This window comes from Seriola dumerili, unplaced genomic scaffold (assembly GCF_002260705.1).
Source record: "Seriola dumerili isolate Sdu_G_001 unplaced genomic scaffold, Sdu_1.0 BDQW01000381.1, whole genome shotgun sequence".
NCBI lineage: Eukaryota > Metazoa > Chordata > Actinopteri > Carangiformes > Carangidae > Seriola > Seriola dumerili.
The window spans coordinates 170,063-193,354 of NW_019174636.1; the positions used below are offsets into that span (position 1 = coordinate 170,063).

The 23,292-nt window shown below is 38.8% G+C and overlaps 1 protein-coding gene and 1 long non-coding RNA gene across 5 annotated transcripts; one reads left to right on the forward strand and one right to left on the reverse strand.

The window, feature by feature from the left end:
- Positions 1 to 2,078: 2,078 nt before the first annotated feature.
- Positions 2,079 to 8,635, forward strand: LOC111233219. Its single transcript, XR_002665589.1, has 3 exons — positions 2,079 to 2,582; positions 6,909 to 6,989; positions 8,587 to 8,635. It is a non-coding gene; the product is annotated as an uncharacterized LOC111233219 (long non-coding RNA).
- LOC111233218 (intermediate filament family orphan 1-like) lies at positions 5,620 to 23,128 on the reverse strand. Of its 4 annotated transcripts, none has more exons than XM_022760988.1 (10): positions 23,031 to 23,128; positions 21,650 to 22,761; positions 13,596 to 13,656; positions 11,080 to 11,175; positions 10,654 to 10,794; positions 10,377 to 10,561; positions 10,168 to 10,282; positions 8,843 to 8,944; positions 8,554 to 8,684; positions 5,620 to 5,985 (listed from the first exon to the last, which is right to left on the reverse strand). In XM_022760988.1, exons 2-10 carry the CDS (start codon positions 22,630 to 22,632, stop codon positions 5,832 to 5,834), a joined length of 1,968 nt encoding a protein of 655 aa, XP_022616709.1. In that variant the 5' UTR covers positions 22,633 to 22,761; positions 23,031 to 23,128; the 3' UTR covers positions 5,620 to 5,831. The 4 variants fall into 4 exon arrangements, with proteins under 4 accessions (XP_022616709.1, XP_022616707.1, XP_022616708.1 ...); XM_022760986.1 differs by having other exon boundaries at positions 10,377 to 10,564; XM_022760987.1 differs by having other exon boundaries at positions 10,654 to 10,797.
- Between the last annotated feature and the right edge of the window lie 164 nt (positions 23,129 to 23,292).

Below are 23,292 nucleotides of genomic sequence, written 5' to 3' on the forward strand. Positions count from 1 at the left end.
AAAAATGTCATAGTATAGTAAGGCATAATAATGTCATAAAAATGTCATAGTATAGTAAGGCATAAAAATGTCATAGTATAGTAAGGCATAATAATGTCATAAAAATGTCATAGTATAGTAAGGCATAATAATGTCATAAAAATGTCATAGTATAGTAAAGTATAAAAATGTCATTGTATAGTAAGGCATAAAAATGTCATAGTATAGTAAGGCATAATAAGTTCATAGAAAGTCATAGTATAGTAAGGTATAAAAATGTCATAGTATAATAAGGCATAAAAATGTCATAGTATACTAAGGCATAAAAATGTCATAGTATAGTAAGGTATAAAAATGTCATAGTATAGTAGGGCATAATGTCATAAAAATGTCATAGTATAGTAAGGCATAATAATGTCATAAAAATGTCATAGTATAGTAAGGTATAAAAATGTCATAAAAATGTCATAGTATAGTAAGGTATAAAAATGTCATAGTATAGTAAGGCATAATAAGTTCATAGAAAGTCATAGTATAGCAAGGCATAAAAATGTCATAGTATAATAAGGCATAAAAATGTCAAAGTATAGTAAGGCATAATAATGTCATGAAAATGTCATAGTATAGTAAGGGATAAAAAATTTCATAAAAATGTAATACTATAGTAAGGCATAAAGATGTCATAAAAATGTCATGGTATAGTAAGACATAAAATGTACTAGTATAGTAAGGCATAAAAACGTCATAGTATAGTAAGGCATAATAATGTCATAAAAATGTCATAGTATAGTAAGGCATAATAATGTCACAAAAATGTCATAGTATAGTAAGGTATAAAAATGTCATACAATAGTAAGGCATGAAAATGTCACATTATAGCAAGGTATAAGAATGTCATAATATAGTAAGGCATAATAATGTCATAACAATGTCATAGTATAGTGAGGTATAAAAATGTCATAGTATAGTGAGGCATAAAAATGTCATAGTATAGTAAGGTTTAAAAATGGCATAGCAGAATACATCACTGTGTTAAACACACAGTGGAGGGTTTGTTGGCAGCTGTGATTTCCTGAGCACTGTGTACAATGTGCTGAAGCAGCAGCTCAGCTGTTTTCCCTCAGTAGCTCTTTCTTCTTCTGCTTCTGTTTTTGTTTGTTCCTCTTCATTGATTTACTGCCTTTGAACGTCCTGCATCCTGCTCAGGTAGTGAAAACTAACACTAATGAAACTGCTGATTTCTATCAGGATAAACTAACAAGTGTATCTCATCAGTAAATTATTGTAAAAGTGTTTTGATGTGTACTGGGACTTAAAAACCAGTAGCTAAAGATGTATTTGAATCCTTCAATAGCTGGAGTAGTATTCAGGACAAGTACAAAACTACAGGAACAAATATCAACTTGAGTAGGCTTTCAAAAGTAAAGTATTTTTCATGCAAAATAAAAGTAACCTGTAAGCAGCATTTTAATGTTGTAGCTAGACCAGATGTCACTTTGTCAAATGGTTATATACAACTCTACTCACAAGCCTTTTTCAGAAGTGAAATATTTCTATTAATTATAAGGACTTGATGAAGAGAAATTTTTTTTCCCTTCTTACTGTTATTTTCAAGTTGTTTTTAGGCCCGAAGAAGAAAAATCTTCCAGTATATCAGAGGAAAGTTACAAAGATTAAGAAACCAAACCAACACATATTTTCGTCTTCCTTAACTTGTTAATCATCTTGTGACCCAGGTTGGGAAATACCCTTTTAATGTACAGTGTAGTAGTAAACAGTCAAACAAATACTGTGCTTGGGTACAATTTAGATTTTATGCCATTTATATACTTCTAATTTACCAAATTTCAAAATGCAGGACTTTAATGTGAACTGAAGTTATTTTCACAATGTGGTATTAATACTTAACGGTCTTAATATTTCATCTACCAGTCACATAAGTTTATAATACCTTTACAATGCTGTCAAATGTAGTGCAGTAAAATGTAGTAGAATATTAGTGTAAAGTTGTTGGTCAAGTGGAAACAGTTAAAATGTTCTAGCACTGAACTTGAATAAATGTACTGAATTTGTAAACAAACTGACACAACACACTCTTTCAATGTAATTTATTCAGTGCAGCTTTTTCATTTAGCTTCATTAAACTGATCAAACATACAGCTCAGCACAGTGACAGGAGAAAAAACATGTTAAAGACCTCATGAAAACAAATACAAGCATTGACTTATTTTAGCTGTGAAGTGATGGAGGATATGACCAGCCACACAGAGAACACGGAAACAGCATTTCTCAACAGTCTTATTGTATTTCATTCATGCAGTTAGTTGTTATGAAGAAAATGGGGTTTTAGTGCCTTGCTCAGGGACATGCTGACAGACTGAACCTGTCTCAGAGTTAAAGAGTATCAGTTGATTTATTTTGCTCCTTTTGTTCACTTTGTGTATCTTCTCCTGTTTAATCACCTGTTTCATCTCTTCATGAGGTCTTTAAGTCTTTTCTTCCTTTCACACTTTGTTTTCTGCTCTCTCCACAGATGCTATTTACATTCTGATAATATAGATCTCAACAGTTCAGTTAAAGCAGCATCTGTACAGTTTGATGAGGTGAGCGATGTTTGTCTATTTTTGCTTTAAAGTATATTGTACACTTGCAGTTGCTTCGATTCTCTTTGACATTAAAGGAACAATATGACATTTTAAATTTTAGTCCTTTACTTTTCTTCACAGGGAACTGAGCTGGAGAAAGTCTAAAATAAGAGCAGAGTATGTGGAAAGAAGCAATTTCTTCATTTATTTTTTTTGTCGTCTTTATTCGATTAGGAATTAGCTCGGAAAAGAAAGCTCAAGGACTAAAACTGAAAGTGTTCCTTTAATGGATCTGTGTTTTCTGTGGTGAACATGGCAGGTTACTGGATAAGCAGACATTCATTAATGAGAGATGTGATGATGACTGAAGTGGTGAACCATAAAACTGTAAAACATTCACTGAGCATGTCAACAAAGACACAAAAACTGGCACCAACATATTTAAAACCATGATTTTTTTTAAGGTTTTTTGAGTGCCCCCCTCCCCCCCAAACCCAATCCCCCACCCCCCAGATATTATATATACAAGTCCTCGCACAGGAAATTAAAAAAGTAAATTCACTTCAACTTTAATCATTTCTGGAGGATTATTTGCTCCGAAACGACTGAAGAAACCACTTTTAAACTATTCTAATGCCAGTTCTACTGCTACGACATTACTAATAGTTCAATCAACAGCTAAAACAGCATGTTATAAATTAAATGTTAAATCTGACAAGCCTGAGCTTAATTTACATCATAAGAACATGACACTTACAGCATTATTAGTTCACAGCCTTATTATATACATTACATACAGTATTCAGCATTTACAAACTGTACATTTGAGGACAAAGATTTCTTAAAATAGCTTTTCACTTTTCTTGAAGACAAAAATAAGCTCTTAAATTTCTGTCTCAAAATCACAGACAAGTCCCTTCCAACAAATCTGTCACAGTTTACACTATTTTTCTTACAGAATTGGATGAACTGGGTTGTATGGGATTTTGAGGGTAATCGATAAATTGATAGGAAACCCTCACATGGAGGTTTGGCTTTTATTGATGGCCAAAACTAAAAAATGTGACACCTTCTCTAAGTTTAGCTCAGCTGTGAAATGGATTCTTCAAGTTTACTGAACTACTAATATATATATATAGAAAAAACAGCTAACTAAAATTACATGTCTTCACTTTTGTTTAGTGGTTTTGATCTGTCTTCCACACAGGTCAGACTCTTATAGACTGTATTTACAAGCCAAACAAAAACAGCATGTGGTACAGATCTGAGGTAACATTGACTTTCTGTTAACCCCTCTCCCTGTCACATGTAAAATTATTTGTGGACATTCTAAGGGTTGGATAGAAAAAAATGTGATCTCTTTAGTTTATTAATATATACAATATATTATATGGACAGTCTGGTCAGGGTTTTAGAAATTTTCCCACAGTGCGACTTCACCTCTGTAAGAAATCTTTGGCTAAACACAAAATAAATCTACTAAATTTTATTTTTCATATTATATTTATTCATTGAATGTTTTCTATGACATGTGTCTCTGTACATGATGGTTTATATGCTGTTTTAATGCTGTATGAAAGAATTTTCTATAGGAAAATCATTTTGGTGGAGAAATATTTAATTTAATTATTATTAAAATTATTTTAATTTAACTTATTGTTTAACTTAAAAAAAGAGTCATATTTAAGGATTTTGATTTAAAAAAAAATCAGAATTCACCTTTAAAGATAAATGTAATTCTCTGTAATTGTAGAACGTAAAGTCACATTCAGGTCATTGAAATCCCAAATTTCCACAAACTGAGAACGTGACTCTATTGTTGTTGTTGTTTCTTGGTTGTGGTTATAGTCCTGGGTGGGGTTTGGTGGTTCAGATTCAGATATGAGTTAATAAAAGTTACCAAAAATCAACTTTTAAAATATTCTTTAAATTAATTTTTGTTGTTAAAAAATGTTACAATTTTTGTACTGTGACATTAAATAGAAAATAGGTGGATTACACCCTCTGGATATTTATCCAAATAAAAAAAACGTACTTATCATTAAACTTAAAAATTAAACTTAAAATTTTAATGCCAGTTGTCTTTTTATCAGAGAAGGTGTCATATTCCATGAGTATTGCATATCTATTTAAGGCAAGCTGGGCTTCGATAAGTGGAGATTTCTTTGCAAAATTAACTTTTAACCTTACTTGGCCTGTACAGACTCGGAAAATGTGGGATAAAGCTTCTACTATACCTGCAACATGTTAAAGCTGCTACACATGACAGGAGCAGAAATAAGAAAAAAATACAGAATAAAATCAAACATTTCATTACAGTAAGTGGAAATAAATTATGAAAACGGTTCATATAACAGCTCTTAACTCTTATAATGAACATTTTCTCATGTGCAAACTATTTCTTTGTGCGCTGCCTCCTCTCTGTGCTCTCACCTTAAAGGCATTGTTACAGAAACTGTGCAAATTATTGGCTCCTGCACCAAAGAGTAAGATCAGTGTGCAAACCTAAAGAAAATGGGTCCTGTTTATCCGTGGGCAGGAAAACAGAAGCAGAATCAGTGAATATTTCTCTCTTTTGTTTTCTAAGCCTTGTAAGCAAATTACTTTTGTGTAGGAACGTTGGTGTAAGTTTCCTGCCTCCTGAAACAGACACACATCCACCTTTTTTTATCTAAATCTTCTGCTGTCATGCCAACTGAGTTTGTGACCAGGAAAATTTACCAATATCAGATAAATTGGTCTCAGAGAAGCTTAAAGATCAAGGAAAGACCTTTTACATCTGCTGATTTTAAAAGAATTTCTACCTTAGGTCAACAAGAACCACCTGGACATGTTGCAGACACGTGGAGTTTTACAGTTTTACAACAACTTGTATTATTTTCCACAATTTCAGGCCCTGTCCACACGTACATGGGTGTCTTTTAAAACGTAGCTTTTTCTATGCGTTTGGCCTTTCATCCACATGCAAACTCCAGCCAGAGTGAAAACGTTCAGAACCTCTGAGTTATTGGCTTGTAACATCAGTGTTGTTTTTCATACTGAAACTGGTGATACCTTTTTTTTTTTTTTTTTCAGGCTTCTGATTGGCCAACATGGCTTTACAGTTAGGGTTATATCGCCGCCTGTTGGTTTGGCATGCTCTCAACTGAGGATTTTTTATTTTTTTTTAAAGACCGGAGGAGAAGTACCTGTGTACGTGTGGACCAGGCCTCAGGCTCACAAAGGGCACTAGATGAAGAGAAGTTATTTCAGAGTACCAGCTGTGTGTTAGGGTTTCCTCCAGGTCAGAGGAGGGATGGCGGCGTTGGCGTCGCAGTAAGAATCGCTGCTCTCAGGGTCGGCAGGTAGAGCCTGCTTCTTCTTCTCCTCCTTCTCGCTGTCTGTGTCGTCCAGCGTCAGTGTGTTGAGAGAGGTGGACTTCCTGTGAGCAGAGAGAAGAAGAGGGAGATTAATGTATCTATAGCCTCTGCTGCTGCCTATCTTTCCATTCGAGTCACAGAGCTAAGCTTCAGTTTTTCTGAAAGGTAAACCTCTGGTGATCTTTGTAAAATGCATTTAACTCTTGGTTAAATCATCTCATGACAAGGTCCTTTCCGTTGCTGTTCTGGACCTTTCGATCTTATCACAGTATCTTCCTCAGCAGATGCCCGAATGTTGTGTTGTTTCCATGGTCAGCAATTAACTATAACAACTTTTTGTCCATATTGGCTTAAAGAAAACTGATTTAAAATGCCCATATTAATAATAATTTGAACAGCTACACTTAACGGCATGTGCTGAAATTGTTCTGCTGCTTTTTCAAACTCACGTGTGGATCTTAACATCCTGTAGGAGGTATTTTAAAAACCCTACCACACTCTCACCATCTGCATTACAAGAAGTGTCAAAGAGTTTTATATTGTTTACCACATTGTAGCTGTACTTCCTAATCCACACAAAGACAGTAGCTGGAAATTACTTATCAGTTAAATCTATAATGATGCGTTGTTACGTTCCATTATTGAATACAGTACTTTCTTGTGTTTGGAATAGGAACTACAGAAACAGAAATCTTAGTTGTGCAGTGGACAGAATAATGTTTAATCCAGATGGTCAGAGGAGTCTGTCTTAAAAGGAGTGGTGACCTTTTGCTCCACATCTTTTCCAGCTTCTCAAAAATCAACACAGGATTTTCTTTGAGAAAAACTGAGGCTCAGCTCTGTGACTAAATGTGACTGTAATAATACATGAGGAAGACACTGGAGTGAGCTTTTACTCCACTGTACAGTACTGGCCTCTCTCTCTCTCTGTTCACTCATGTTTGTAGCTGTGGTGTGCTGACTAGTTGTTGTTTGATATCTCCAGGGTCAGACTGGAGACAGATGGTGGAAGGAGATTTTCTGACTGTGCTCCAAAACTCTGGAACAACCTTCTGCTGGAAATCAGGTGAGAAACCTGTGTCCTCTTTTTCTAATTGGCTTCTAAAGGATTTGCTCATATTTTCTCAAGTCTATTTTGATAAATAGTCATGTGTCATATGTGCAACCAGTTATATCTAACTAATAGTAACTCAGTCTAATCCAACAGTCCTGTAATAAATCCTCCGTGTTTTTCAACTGTATGATTCATCTGGACGATGTACAGTCTGTGGTGCTGTTGAACTGTGTTAGAGGTGATTCTATTATTAACCTGCCATCCTCATTGATATAAACTGGATGGACAAAATAATAGAATCACTTGTCAGTATAGTTCAACAGCACCACGAACAGCAGCCTCCAAAATCATCACACAGCTGAATCATCGCCTCTCTACAACAGCTTCAACACAAACTGAACATTATAACCTTCATGAAGGAGGATTACATGCAGACTCACTGTATTACACTACATTACATTTAGTTAGGTAGATCTAATAAACTGGCAACTGAGTGTATGTTAGGAGAGCTATTGGTCGCTGTAATCCTTCCTCCTGTCCACACTGACCCTGTAGTGAATCCTTTACAGCTGTAAAAGACAATCCACAAGCCTCATTCTAAAGTTAATCCAAAGCTAAGACGAAGCTTCTTCTTTTGAAGTATGAAATTCCCTCTTCATGTGTCCCCGGAGAGTTTCCTCGCTGAGTCACAAAGAAGGGATATGTCCTAGTAGTTGCTGGTGTTGTGTCAAAATCTGTTTCCCTTGTTAATGTGTGGTTCCCTTTAACATATCCTGACCCCAGCCACAAGGGGGAGCACAACTAGAAACACTGACATGGGCAGAGACATCAAAGACAACTGAAGCCACATTATAGATTTGGGTCTAACTTGACATTTTGTGCAGAAAGAGCTGAGAAAGTTGTTCATTTAGTCGTGGTCATGATCACAGCAACTGATCTCTCTTTCAGCATACATATGTCATTTCACTGTTACAGTCCATCCTTTGACTTCATTACTTTTATTCTAGTAAAACTATATAATGTATATTTACATTATACACATTATAATGTAAAGTTGCCAGTTTAATAAGGACATTGAACCAAACGTAATGAGATTTTTCCTCCTGAAAATGTTTGACAGGTTTGATTCAACTTTATGTTGAAGTGTGTAGTTTGAGGTAGTGTTTCACTGTATTGTGGTAAAGTGAGAAGTACAGTACATCTGATATTTAGTCGGCCCTGTTAATATCAGGGGTAGAGGGAGACTAAGTGTATGTATGTGTAATGACATACAGTTCATCAGAAACACAAACTGTAGCTGCCAACATGACCAGAAACTGGAACCAACACTTCTCTAAGACAGTTTTAACAAAAACTGAACATTAAAACCTTCATGAAGATAGATGTTAGTGAAGGGCTGTTGTATTAGACTGCATTAGTTTTTAGCTAGATGTACCTAATAAAGTGGTAACACAGCACCAACTATTGGCCACAATCTACCTCATTCAAACCTTGAGTCCTTCCAGTTTGTGGTCATTTCCACACTTCCAGCAAGAACAAAGCAGTGTTGTTCATCGTGTGTGTGTGTGTGTGTTACCTGTCTTTGCTCTGTGTGATGAGTCTCCTGCAGGTCTCCATCTGGACATCCAGCCCTCTCTTCATTGAACACATCTCCATGTACTCATGCAGGTGACGGTTCATGTCACTCTTTGCTGTGGCCAGTTCCAACTGAAGGAAAACACAAATCCATCAACACTGATATTATCACTATTAATACACTAAAAGCTGTCTCTGTTCCAGCAATAACTACTTCAACTATATACATCTCGTATCAGTGTGACTGTGAACATATTTGTCCTCATAACATAATAAATCCAGTGCCTCACCTCTATCTGATCGATGGTGTCCTGGTATTCCTTCTCTCTGGATTTGAACAGCGACTCTGTGTCTTTAATCACTTTCTCGATGGACTCCTCCTGCTGCTGCAGCTGGATACAGTCAGTGTGTGTGAGGGGTAAAAAGAGGAAAGATAATAAAACACTTTGAAATCACACTAACATAACTGACTTGTAAATTATTAACATAAAAATATAAACCAAAGCATGTGTAGGAGTGGGCTAAATACAGCCCTGATAATACGCAAACACTCAAACAAACTTAAATACTATTCTACAAAGGTGTGCGGTGGTGTTTTTTGCAGGGCAATTGATTTTTAAATGCCTTCATGTTACTTTGTCCACTTCTTATTGTGCTAATGAACAGGGGCAGTGCACAGAAACATTACTATACTGTACATGTGATCATCACATAAACTAACCCATAAATATCAATAATTGTTACAGCTGCAACCAATGATTATTTCCATAATCTATTAATTGGAAAAATTATTTAACACTTTGGTCTTTAAATGTCAAAAAACAGTGGAAAAATGTCCATCACAGTTTCCCACAGTGACATTTTAAATCACTTGTTTGTTGTTTCGTTCAACCAAAACCCCCAAACTTTGCTGTAAATTGATGTAAGAAGATGCAACCAGTAAATATTTGGTGTTTTTCTTTGATTAATGACTTAATTAAATTATCAAAATTGAAGATTTATTCACAATATAAAATCAATTGATCATTTTGGCTCTAATAATAATAATAATAATGTTAACGATACAATTATTTAAGTTGAATACACACAAGCAGAGCAATTTAAAAAAAAAAAGGTTCAAATCAGCCAGAACCAGTGAAGACACTTGAATCTTTAATCTGTTGTTTCCCTGCAGCGTCTCTCCGCTCCTCATTTATCTGGTCATTAGCTTCCTCGTCTTATCTGGTTAAAAACAGCTTACAGGTTACTAGGATAGACTGGAGCCGTCCGCGGCATCAGACTCAACTCAACAACAAAGGCAACCTACTGTTGACTGTTTTAACAGACTAAAAACAGTTCATCCACCATCAGGTCAGCCAAGTGGGACAAAGTAAAACTACCCCTCACGGGAAAATAGATCTGCACAGAACTGAATAAGGAACACTTCAAACTGCAGACAGACTATTTGATGGCATGTTTCATTCAATCATAATTAATTGCAGCCCAACCATGCAGCCATGTAACTCTAAAAGTGTTTGCTCTTTATAAGAGGATTAAATCTTCTTCATTAAATCTTTCAGCTTTCCTTTTAGCTATGTTTGTGAGAATGTGTGTAAGTGTGTGTGTGTGTGTGTACCTCTCCCTGTGTTTCTCCCAGTGAGTATCCAGAAAAATCTTCCCACAGCAAGAGAGTTTCTTCAGTTTCCTCCCAGGCCAGACTGTCACAGTCATCCTCAAACTCACACTCCCTTCTTGACAACACACACACGTACACATTTTAGATGTATCAACAACACAGTGTTTTAGTGTTTGTATTTTGATCATCTTTGGCTGAAAATGACTTACAGCTGATTCAGCATCTTCTGCATCTGCTCGTTAATCTGATTGGCCGATGTGCTACACGACTCCTCGTCTTTACCCCCGCCTCCCTCGCTCTCAGACATGCTCAGTTCATCTCCGTCCCCGCCCTTTGCTGACTGGCCACTATGTTTCCTGGCCCGGCGGTTCAGAGTGGAGGGGGGCGTGGCCACCTGCTGGAGGAGGGAGGTGTGAGAACGGAGACAGTTTTATTTATAAAATGAAAGATGATTTTTTTTTAATATATTCATCGTCACAGACGAACCTGGAACATGTTCATCATGTCCTCGCAGTTCCTCTGCTGGGCCACATCACAGAGGCGGGCGGTGATGTCGATGCGGCGGCAGATGTCCATGTCCACTTTCATGGCCTTTTCCTGGATCTTACTGTCCAGATCTGACAGGTTCTGCTGGAGGGACAACATCCCTCTACTTTAATGTAATTACAATAATCTGAAATAACCTCACCTTCGTGAGGTTGTCAGGGTGCAAACTATTCTGTGGTAACAGGAAACCATAGATAAGAAGCTTTTTTTCAGCTTGTGAAATCTTTCATTTAAATGACTGAAAACATAAATATTTAAATATTCATGTTTAAATTTATGAAATCCTTAATGAGTAAACAAAAGATATTCTGGAGCCATTTCTAAACCTTCCTGTCAGTTTCAAACCTTTTTCATTCTTGGACTTACGTTGCTGACGAGACCTTTGAAGAGAACGAGCTCGGCCTTCAGCTGCTTCACCCGAAGAGCCAACTCGTCCTGACACACCTCACTCTCCTGCAGGTCCTGCAAACAGATAACATTGGTGTTTGCCATAATAAATATTAGAGTTGTCTGCACATGAATGTAACTGTGCTGTCAGTTTTACCATCAGAAGGTTCATGGATTAATCTCAGTCTCCTGACAATATTTTCTGCTTTACCTATCACCAACAATCAAAATACAAAAATATGAATATTTTGAGTTTGGTAAAGATGTTTAGGACTTCACCTCAAGGCGGGTAGAGATTTAACATTTGCTGAAAGATGGTTATATATCTTATTATATTCTTGTATATAGCAATGTAAAACCTGGAAACAATTTTCTTTTCAAGCTGGTATGCAGAGCAAATGTCATTTTTTTTAAATAGAGAGGATGTGGCTATCATTGAAAAGCAATTTCTACATGGCAATGCTGAAGCAAAATTATCTGATATTATGAGATCATTTGAGTCATATAGTTGTGACTGCTCTTTAAATAACATGGTTGACAATTTCAACAAAACCTTGCCATCTGTTCTGAACACTGTTGCTCCACTAAAGGTTAAGAAGGGGACGACTGACAGAATCTCCCCATGGTTAAACAGTAACAGTGTTAATGAGATCAAGAGAACCTGTCGGGCAGCTGAAAGAAAATGGAGGAAAACTAGACTCACAGTTCACTGTAATATATCTGGGAAGAAGCCATGACTGCCTATAACAGAGCAGTACGCCTGGCAAGAAAAGATTACTTTTCCAAGATTATTACAGAGAACGCTGGAAATTTTAGAATATTTTTCTCCACTATTGACCAGCTAGTCAACACTGCCCCCACCCCCCCGCAGTTCTCTGCAGCAAAATGTGAAGAACTGGCCTTGTTCTTCAATAACAAAATTCCTTCAATCAGAGCCAGTATTACTGCTGATGTTAACACAGATGCTCTCAGCAAACCCTTTAAACCATGGAAAAAAATCACCTGTATTACTTCATCTGAGCGTTCAGGGACTGTCACTGAGTGTAAGTCCTCCATCTCATGTATTGACCCTGTACCAACAGCATTTTGTTAAGTTGTTCAACTGTTTTTTGAGTCATGTACTGAACAGTATTAATATATCTCTTCAAACTGGTATCTTTCCAGATGCCTTCAAAACAGCTGTTGTAAAACCATTACTAAAAAAACCCCCCAACCTAGACAGTAATGTTCTGAGCAGCTAGTCTGATATCTAACCTTCCATTCATTAGTAATAAGATACTTGAAAAGATAGTTTCAGTGCAGATTAACTCCTTTCTGAAAGGAGTTGAGACAGAGAGCAGTGAAACTGCTCTGACTAAAATAATCAGTGACCTCAGACTAAACTCTGATGGAAATAAGGTCTCAGTTCTTTTTCTTAGACCTAAGCGCAGTGTTTGATACGATTGACCATAATATCTTATTCAATCGTCTTGAAAAGTTGGTCGTTCTTTGTGACGCTGTGTTAAACTGGTTCAAAACATCACAGGGAGAAAGTTTTACGTCAGTCTTGGAGATCATGTGTCTGAGAAACACGACATCTGCTGTGGGGTTGCTCAAGGGAGCTGCCTTGGCCCATTATTATTCTCACTGTACATGCTGCCACTTGGTGACTACACCATAGAGCACAATGTATGTTTCCATAGTTACGTAGATGATACACGACTGTACATCTCTTTAAATCTGAGGTTACAAGTCTTCAGCTTTATCTTGGATTCAGATCTAAGCTTCAAGTCCCACCTTAGTAACATAGTTAAAGAATGGTCAACGACGCTGAAGGTTTATTCATGCTTTCATCTCAAGCTGACTTGATTACTGCAATCCACTTTTTACTGGACTCCTGAAAAAAACCACCGAGAGACTTCAGCTCATTCAAAACTCCTCAGCTCGGCTGTGATCCAGAACCAAGAGGAGAGAGCACATCAGTCCAGTTTTAGCTGCTCTGCACTGGCTTCCTGTTAGAAACCTGTTAGATATCAGAGAGGCCAGCTCACCAAGTATTTTTAAAAGAAAGCTCAAAACTTATTTCTTCACTTTAGCCTTTAACTAGCTCTGAAATTTTGCGCTTTGCATCACATTTATGCACTGCTCAGCATTTTTAAATGTCTTCTGATTTATTGATTTATTATCGTATCTCATTTAGATCAATGTTTTTATGTTCATTTTATGTATTTTCTTTTCATGTGAAGCACTTACTACACATCATTTCTTTGTTGTAAAGCACTTTGCGGTACATTTCTTGTATGAAAGGTGCTACACAAATAAAGTTTATTATTATTATAATCATCATTGCCACATTCTCCACATTATTTGTTGTGTTGAAGGGAAAAGAAGACAGGGAGGAACTAGATGTAGGTGGGAAAAGCTGATTAAAATAGTATTTTAGTCTGTTCACTGACCACTTAAACCAAGGTAAGATCACCTATGTGCACTCTATATGTAGGTTGTAGTAATATTACCTCCTCCAGTTCTGCCACCTTCTCCTGCAGGTCCACTCTGGCTGTGTACTCCTCCTCCCATCTAGAAACACACAAAAATGAAAAATATTGATGAAATATTCATCAGGTTTGGGGCAGAACATCTGTTTGTAATCTTGTAGAGCTACACAAAGATTTCCCATGTGTTTTACATTTATTAATCAAGGAAAGGTTTGTCACATTCATTCATAAACACACAGATATTTCAATTAACACCTCAGTCTTCTATTCGTGAAAGACGTGACACTGATTGAAGCTGCAACTATAATTTGGCTCACAGACAATGACGACTGAACCTCTTGCATCACATGAACATGACTTCATCTTCAGATGGATGAAGAGACGGGTGAAGAGTTTCAGCCTGTGATTGGTGCAGCTGCATGACCTTCCTCTCTGCAGCTTTAAGACAGGACCCACCACGGTTACCTGACTGACCTACACTGTGCAGCATCAAGGCTCCTCCCACCATCACCAGTATTACTCAGCATGAGTTACATAAGGAGACCATGCAGCGTGCATGTAGAGCATGTGCAGCACGAAGACCACGCAGCAGCACCCAGTCAGTCACTATGGAGAAGACATAAATAAACAGAAGGAGTGGAGAGACAGAGAGACTGCAGGTCTACTTCAGGACTAGCAGTAACACAGAACTGCATCTTTTATCTGTGTTTTGGGATTTTCTCTTCATTGTGATGTGACACATCTAATCTGTAACACTAATATGAACTCAAAAATATTAAAAGGGCCAGTGAACTAAGAAATCTCCTTTTATTACAGTGACAACATCCTCAGACCCCAACCCACCACTGAGGATCTAAGAATGTCAGTTTTTGATCAATCAGCTGTTTAGTTTTCTGCTGCTTCACTTACATGCTTCAAATGGTTTTGAACAGCTGCTGAATTTGGCTTTAGACTGAACTGATACATTTTCTTAAAACAGCACTCCACCAATTCACCAAAAAAGGGGGTGTGGCATAATGATTGACAGTTGGGCAAGGGTATGGGCAGGACCTCGATAGTGCGGCTCCATCCCTTGATCACTACTTTGCAGACTTTGGCTCCAAATGATGTCACAAGCGCAAGATGGCAGCATCAGGATATTCCTACTTCATTTTTGTACACTGAGAGAAAATTGAGATGTGTCGGCCATATTTATATACAGTCATTGGTTCGGTCAGAGATTGGGACGTGTCATGCTAGTGCCAGATGATGCGGCAGAGATGTGTGGGCTACAGAGGTCTGGTAATCTCACTTCTTTCTAACATCATCTGATTTTTGTTCATTTTCAAACTTGTAGTCTTTGAACACAAGGCTTTATACAACTGTTTTCATCTGCAGGCGTAGGTCCCAGAGCCTGGAATCAGACTTTGTTGTGTAAAATTGGTGGCGTTCCCCTTTTTAAACACCATCATCACATCCTCTCAGCTGTCCTGGCTTCCTCCCATTCTTGTATCTTTTTTGTCCTTCACACTAACACTACTCAGCTCAGCTGCTATAGCAGCTAAATTATGACATCATGTCTCTGGTGAATGACCTCAGATTAAATCATCCTTCCTAATTTGGGAGATAAACTACAGGTCATGTGTTGGTTACGTACATTGAGTGAAACGTGACTCCATGCAGAGTTTTGCTGGTTATAGTGATTAGAAACCACCAGCTGTGTCGTAATTAGGAGTATTTAACTGAAAGTGGTGTAATTGCAGCTACAGTGTGAGCAGAGCCAGAGAGAAAGAGACACTCAGAGACAGATATCATAGCCAGAGAGAGAGTGGGTGTCACAGTGGGAGAGCTGATGTCCTTGTAGCTCTGATCGGTTTGTCAGTCTCAACACGTGGCTCTGCAGTGAGGCTGCTGGCTGTCATTGTGTTTGAGCAGCTGGTTTCTCTGTATAAGCGATGACGTCATAGCTGCTGGATGATGCAAACACTTATTAAAATGTAAAAGTGTCATAATATCTCTATAATAAGTAAATCACATTGTTACACACTGTGACCGTTTTATTTGGGAATTTTCCAGGCTGCTGCACAGCGCTCATGAGCCATGATGTCAGCAAATTAGGACATCATGGAGAGGGTGATGTGAATTTTAACTGTCCTCTGCAGACACAGCAAAGCACTTTGTTGTGGCAGCTGTTTGCCAATGACTATGTTCAGAGCCAGGAGATTTTGTCTCCTACCAACAATCAATGCTGATTTCCTTCATCTTTCCACAAGCCAAGTGGTTTTAGTTGCTTAACCTTGATCAGACCTTAATCATAAGGGGTGTTGATCAGAGAAAAATATATGGTAATGTGTCAATTTAATAATTCTTGCATTAAAAGGAGCAGTCTAACATTTTGGGAAAGGCTTATTGTCTCTCTGAGAGTTGATGAAAAGATTAATACCACTGACTAAGATGCAGCCAGGCGCTTAGCCTACCAAAAAGACTGAAATGAGCAGAAAACAGCTAGCCTGACTGTCAAAAATACATTACATTACAGCTCACTTATTAAGACCTTTTCCCATTCATTCACAATAATGTAAATACCATAAGATGTAGTTTTACAGGGAGTTGTGTGCTATGGTTCCAGCCCAATTAAAACTGCAGCTGTAAATTAGCTAAGCTAAGCTAATCACCTCCTGGCAAACATGAGGGTGGTATCAATCTTTTCATCTAACTCTTAGCAAGAAACTACTTCTTCTTTAATCATAAGGGTAGTGTATCATTAAATTATATGTTTCATTCATTTCATTTTTGGTGTGAGGGACTTTTTGGGTGAATTTAGTGTTTACCGTTTGAATATGAATCCACCAAAAATAATCTAATAGAATAGCTCTCAAAATACAGGGGTGATGCTTGCAACTGCAGCATCACACAAATAACAACTGTGACCAAAAACTAAAGGAGACCTGGACTATCCTTCACAGGCATGATCAACAAGCTAATAATAGCACTGCTAACAGGCAACGCGGGCAGCCTCTTTGTATCTATATACAAGGTGACACTGTGGTTTTCTGGTGTTATCTCTCACTCTCACACACACACACACACACACACACACACACACACGACATCTATCACAGGAGATGATACTAGAAAGCTGAGAGAGTTTACATTTGCCTGTTTCTCCATTAGTGGTGGAATGAGCATTTAAAGACTTTGGAGACAAGGCAAGAGTATGTGTTTATCTGTAGTACCTGGCCAAAAGTATGTGGACATTTGCTCTGACCTCAACCCCATTCAACACCTTTGAGATGAAATGGAACGCCGAGTGCGAGCCAGACCTCGTCACCCCACATCAGTGTTAGATGATGTTCTTGTGGCTGAACTGAACTGGAGCAGATCCCTTTAGCAAGTCAACACCTGATGGGAAACCTTCCCAGAAGCGTGGATGTTATTATAGCAGCAGATCAATGTTTGGCTGTCCACATACTTTTGACCATGCTTTGGCCAAACAAAGCTTCAATGAACTGAACTGAACTGAACTGAGAGCAGGAGGGTTATTGCAGCTTTGTGGTTTGGGGGTGAAAATGATAATGATGATGTTAATGATGATGTCAGCGCCTGGCTGACGCTGCAGAGCGTCACATGGGATGGGGGTGGGGGAGTGGGGGGTGAGATGGATGAGGAGTCAGCAGCAAACAATTTAAGAGCAAGAAGGAGAGAGAAAGACAGAGAGAAGAAGAGAAAGACATTTTAGAGAAGAAAGAGGGAGAACATGACCGTATAGATACAGAGAGAGAGACAGATAATGAGACACAAGAGAAACACTGACGGAGACAGAGGGTAAAAGACAAAATGGAGAGGAGACAGAGGTAAAGATGGCAGACTGGGTGACATCACTGTTGGCGGTCACAGGCCAGTGCTGCATTGCAGGCACTGGGACAAAACCCAGCAGGGAGGAGGAAGACAAGGAGGAGAGAAAGAAGGAGGGAGAAATGACGGAAGGAGAGAGAGACAAAAAGAAGAGGACCAAGACGGAGGAAAGGAAGAAGGGGTGGATGGGGGACAGCAATGTGAGGGATATCATATGGGAGAAAAACAACAGCTCATGTTGAACCTCTCCCCAGACAGTTCCTCCTCCCCTCAGACAAACACTTGCAGTCACAGCAAAATGAACGCTGGACTCCTTTAACCTTACTGGAAATGTCTCTATTACAGAGCTGCAACATGAGAGGTCGTTTGTTCTGGGACATATTTTCCCCACTGTCAATATTCCTCAACATGAACACAGGGCCTCAAGCTACCACTGAGAACATTGAGGTGATGTTCTCAGTATGTATTTTTCTGTTTCTGTTTATTTTTCTTTTTTATTTGGAGGTTTTAGGAGGTTATAACTTACAAATAAAAACTGGTGGGTATATCTAACAGTTAATTCCAGAGTTTTTAGGTACAATAAGTTTAAATTTCACAAATTTTTGTTAGTAAGAAATATATAAAATTCAATTCAAATAATAATCATAAAAAAATGTTGGTTTCTGGTCAAAATTATCTAACAGTGGTGGTGGATATTGTCCTGCTGAGGATACCACGTTTGTTACATGGCTATCAGTTTAATTATTTTAACTTTGTTCTTGAGAAATGCAGTTTTTTTCCCCCAATCATTATAGTACAGTAGACGTCTCTACAATGAGCCTCAGCTACCATTGCTCTGGAGAGAAGGTCAATCAGAGGTATAAATCAAAGCTGGAGCAAGTTTAAAACTCTTGAGTGTTAAACAGCTTGTACCTTTGACTTTATCAAATAACCTAATGTTTTCTAACACAGTTGCTCATCTAATGTACTGATGATTCAGTCAGGACATGGAAGAGTTGAATTGTATGGCATCAGTCACCTCACACTGACAGAAGACAAAAGAATGGGACATTTAGTTACGGAAGCCTGGACACCTCAAATCGAACTCCCACTCCCCTACAATAATCTCATGTTGTGAAATGAAAACTACAGCCATCAGTGTACAAAACACACACATCTGACTTGTCCAGGTGCAGATTTACTGCTTCCCAAGACTTACAGAATTTTCCCTTTAAATCTTTATTACATTTAGAGAAGAGTCCAAATCGGCTCTTATCAGGTGCAGAAGTTTAAGAAACAGAAAGGACAGTTTCTAAAGGGAACAATGCTGCGAGTCTTTGGAAAGTGAAATAAAAACTACAACACAGGTTTTTGAAGTGTCATCCCTCCTCACTTCAAATCAAACAAACAGTTCTCCTTGTGTGAATCATTCTGCCTCACGATTAAATCACATTAAGGAATCCACTCAAGATACTGTTTAACTCCAGAAATTACTCAAGTTCACTTTCATAGCTTTCAAACGTGTAAAACTTGAATATAGTTTAGTGCAGCACTAAAATTTAAAGCAGTCTTTGAACAAGATACAAGTCAGAGTGTGAGTTGTTGCTGTTCAGTAAAACATCCTGCTGCTTCTGAAATCGATGGGACTGAAGCTCTGTCTTGCAGTGTCGTCCTGCCTCAGCAGCTGAAGCACAAAGTGGTGAGGTCAGTGCTTTTTAGCAACACACAGCAGTGAAGGACTGTGTGTTAATGTGTGTCAGAAAAACACAAAGAGGCTGCATGCTGTAGGACACTAAAGACTAAAAACAGTTTAAAAATTGCCTCTTTTTCTACACGTTTTACACTAACACCACTTTTACACTATACCTCTGCACAAATAATAATATTCCTTGAGGCTAAATATTTTTGTTTCTTTTACATGCTGTTCCTTTTAACCTATCATGTAAGATCCTGCTGTTAAACAACAGTAAAATTAGAAGGTGAAGGCTCAAAGTGATTAAGGTCCTAAAATGACTTGACTGCTGGTGTAAGACTCTGCTCCTGACAATAATTTTCATTATCTATGAATTTGCTAATAATAATTTGGCCAATAAAGTTTCAGATAATAGTCAAAATGCTCTTTATAATTTCCAACAGCCAAAGGCTACATCTTTAAATGTCCTGTTTTATCCAAAACCCCAATATATTCAGTTTTCTATCATATATGACAAAGAAAAGCATAAAATCTTATATTTAAGAAGCTAAAATGATTATTTGATTATCAAAATAGTCACTGATTAATTTTCTGCCAATCATCTAATCAATTAATGGAATAATTGTTACGTCTTTATAGGGGTTGATATAGCTGTAAGAGTGAAATGCTTAAATTTCATAACTGTCAAATATTACATAAATTCCAATATTTTACAGTAAGATGACTATTTAGCTTAAAAATGAACAGAATCAATAGTCCATAGTTTATGTCACTATAACAATACACACTATACACCCTGCAATTAATTTGAGAAACTGATAAATCATGATGAGAAATGTCAAAGTGCTTCATCACACTGAAGCAAAAACACATGCACCTCCAGTTTTTTTTTTTTATGATGCCTCAATCTTCTTCCTGCAAATATTGAAGACACTTATTGTGAGTCCCTTTGGACAAAAGTGTCTGATAAATTAATGAAAAAAAAAGTCCTGTAAAGCAAATCTTGCAATAAAACAGTCCTGCTCACTGATTTGCAATCGTGTCCTCAACGACCCAACACAATAGGGGACAGAGACAGTAAAGACTAAGGGAGAGCTTCTGCTGCATAAAATATACGACCAATTCCTTGTGGGGTGACAGATTATTATCACCACATCATCCAACCCTTTGCAGTATCATGTTTCAGCTGCTTAGAGGGATCAATGAATAAAGCTTTCTGTGCCAAAATACACTGGGGAAAAGAAGCCAGCTTAGTACTTGGGAGGGACATTAGCTTGCTCAATAACATACATTCATAGACACTATAAATGTATAGTATTTTAGGTTGTTTTTTTTTTTTTTTACAGTAGTTTTTTACATTATGCATCTGTTTTGTACTTTATTTTGCTGCTTTCTCTCTCATTTAAATTCCTGACATGGAATCAAAAACATTTTATAATCTTATAGACTATCATTGTCTTCACCAGAATTTATTATGTACTGACTTACAAAGTGCATGAACTTACCAGAATTATTATTTACATTATATTAAATAAATCAGCTGCACTGGTGTCTTGTTAGTTTCAGCGTCAGTACAACTCAGACTGACTGGTGGTTTCATATCTCTCCCAGAAAAGGAGCTGAGCACATCCTTCATAGTGCATTTATCTTTTACAACCTCCCCTCTTAAGTCTGCACATCTCCAGTCTTTTCCCTTGGCACAACACATCATCCAGAAAATATTATGACTTTCAAACAGTGATCATCATAATGCAACCTGACACTTTGGTTTCTTGCTTTCTCCTGTGGAAAACTCCTCACATCTATTTGAAGCATCACAGACACACAGGTGACCAAGATGATGCATTTTACATACTGACTTTACATGTCAGCAGTCACTGCATAAAATCATGCAGGCCAGAAGCTTCAGTTAATGTGGCCCCTTAATACCAATCGATCATGCTTTGAATGCCACAGCCTTTCTGAGTATTGTTGCTGACTATGTGCTACCCGTTATGGCCACAGTTTACCATCTTCTAATGGATATGAACATGACAGTGAGTTCAGTGAACTTCAGTGGCCTCCCTAGTCATCACATCTGAATCCAGTAGAACACCTTTGGGATGTGGTAAAACAGGAGATTGGCAGCATGAGTGTGCAGCTGACAAATCTACAGAAATGATGTGATGCAGTCATGTCAACATGGAGCAGAGTCTCAGAGGAAAGTTTCCAAAATCTTGTGGAATCCATGCCACAAGGGAGCTGACGCTATTTGGAGAGCAAAATATTGTAAGGTCTCCCTAAAAAAACTGCTTGGTGAGTGTATATTAGTGGAAAAATATTCTTATTGTGAAATCACTTTCAGCCATATCACACAGTCCTGGGATATGACAAGAGAATGAAGCTCTGAACAGGTTTAATCTTTCCACCCTGGGAAACATACATCTCTGCAGAAAACACAAAATTCTCCAATAGCACAAAACATCAGCAACGTGAGTGCCAGAAGCATACATCATCCAGGACTGCAGCAATGAAAAATAAATCAAAACAATCTATAACCTGCTGATAAAAATGTTTAAACAGTCCTCACCTTCTCTTGTACTCGTCTCTTTCTCTCTTAACCTTGGCGAGCACGTTGTACAGGGCCCTGATCTCCGGTGTGATGGTGTCGATCTGGACCCCGACACCATCCGGGTGCGTCCAGGAGACACCAGGCCCCGTGACGCACGACTCCCTCCCGGTGCCAAACCTGCGAGTGTGGTTGAAGGACCAGATCGTCCCGGGGAGGAAACGTGGCGGAGGAGGGAGGGTGTTGTTGGTGTTAGTCCCGGTGTCAGCAGCGTATTTCTCATTGATGTTTGTGATGGTTTTGAACGGGTCGCTGGGACTCAGAGTCGGGCTGATGGAGAATCCGGACGTGGTGAGGTTGGAGTTTGAATCAGTGGAGACTGCGATCGGGTTGAAGTTGCTCCCCAGCAGGTATTTGTTGTCAAAGAGAGGAGGAGGGTTCAGGGTTGGAGACAGAAGGCCGCCCGGCAGGTAGGCCGAGTTGTTGGCATTGTGGAGCGGGATGAGGCCCGGTCTGGCTGGGATAGGCCCAATAAATCCAGTCTGGACCCCCATCTCTTTGGTCAGTGGCTTCTGGTGTCCATCTCCTCCGTTGTTATCCTCAAGAGCCTGCTGCAGCTGCTTCTCCAGCACCTTGTTCCTGCGCTCCAGCTCATGCACTTTAGCCAGAAAGCAGCGGAAGCGCAAGTTCAGGGTCTTCAGCACGCTGATGTTGGATCCCAGGTCGTTACGCAGCGCAGTGGCCGCTGGGGGCACGCGGTGCAGGGGGTTGCTCAGGTGCAAGTAGGCGAGGCCCGATGGTGGCAGAGTGCCCAGGTCCAGCCCGGAAAACCCATCAGGCCCAAACCCGGTGTGATCCCCGAGGAAGTAACCTGGCTCCGGGATGGCGGAGTCGGTCTGGCCTGTCATCTGGTGGTGGTGCTGCTGCGGTGCCAGAAAGCCGCTCTCCCCCAGGACCGGATTCATACTCGAGTAGGAAAATCTGAAGTGCTCGAAATCCGGCATGAACCCAGACTTCTATGGATTCAGCTCGGCAAGTAAGTCCGTATAAAATCTGTTTACTGTAAGGAACCAGAATCAGGCCCAGCAGCCTCTTTCCAGTCCTCCTCCTGATTTCACCTTTACGCAGAGGAGCTGTGGGCGAACAGTCAGATGATGCGGTTAAAATGATGCTTTATGGGCCTAAAAATTACAAGACAATATTGCAGTAAACCCACTCTAGCCTCTAAAGTCGCAGTTACATCCTTGGTCCCTGCAGCAAAATGAGAATACAGAGTTTACTTTTACGCAGGACTAAAATCTAGGCGACAGATCGCAGTGGCGACGCGCAGTCATAAAACTGTTTGTTCTTATCCTTTGAATAAAGCGTTAAGGAGATAATTAATGAAATGTAAGCAACGTACCTGGAGGAAACGTCAGAGGAGGAAACACTAAGTTTGGCACAAGATACAGATATTGAGGTGAAATCAGTCTGAGCAGAGTCGAGCTGAGGTGCAGCAGAGCTCAGGAATAAACACAAGTGAATGACTGCGGCTGTAGGTTACCGTACTGACTGTGAAAGAGGAGCACCGGGCAGTTTACCTACCGTAACAACCGTAGTAGAGGGGCACGTGTCTGAGGGCGATTATTATGGGAACTTAAACCTTGTTGTGTTTATCCTGTATA

What these genes read in the sequence shown, in the direction of transcription:
- LOC111233218 (XM_022760985.1), bottom strand. Translation starts at nt 22,632, where the DNA reads ATGCCGGATTTCGAGCACTTCAGATTTTCCTACTCGAGTATGAATCCG. An exon ending in AGAGACGAGTACAAGAGAAG is followed by an intron (nt 13,657 to 21,649) that starts GTGAGGACTGTT and finishes GTGTGTTTCTAG; the next exon opens with ATGGGAGGAGGAGTACACAG. An exon ending in CAGAAGATGCTGAATCAGCT is followed by an intron (nt 10,283 to 10,376) that starts GTAAGTCATTTT and finishes TGTGTTGTCAAG; the next exon opens with AAGGGAGTGTGAGTTTGAGG.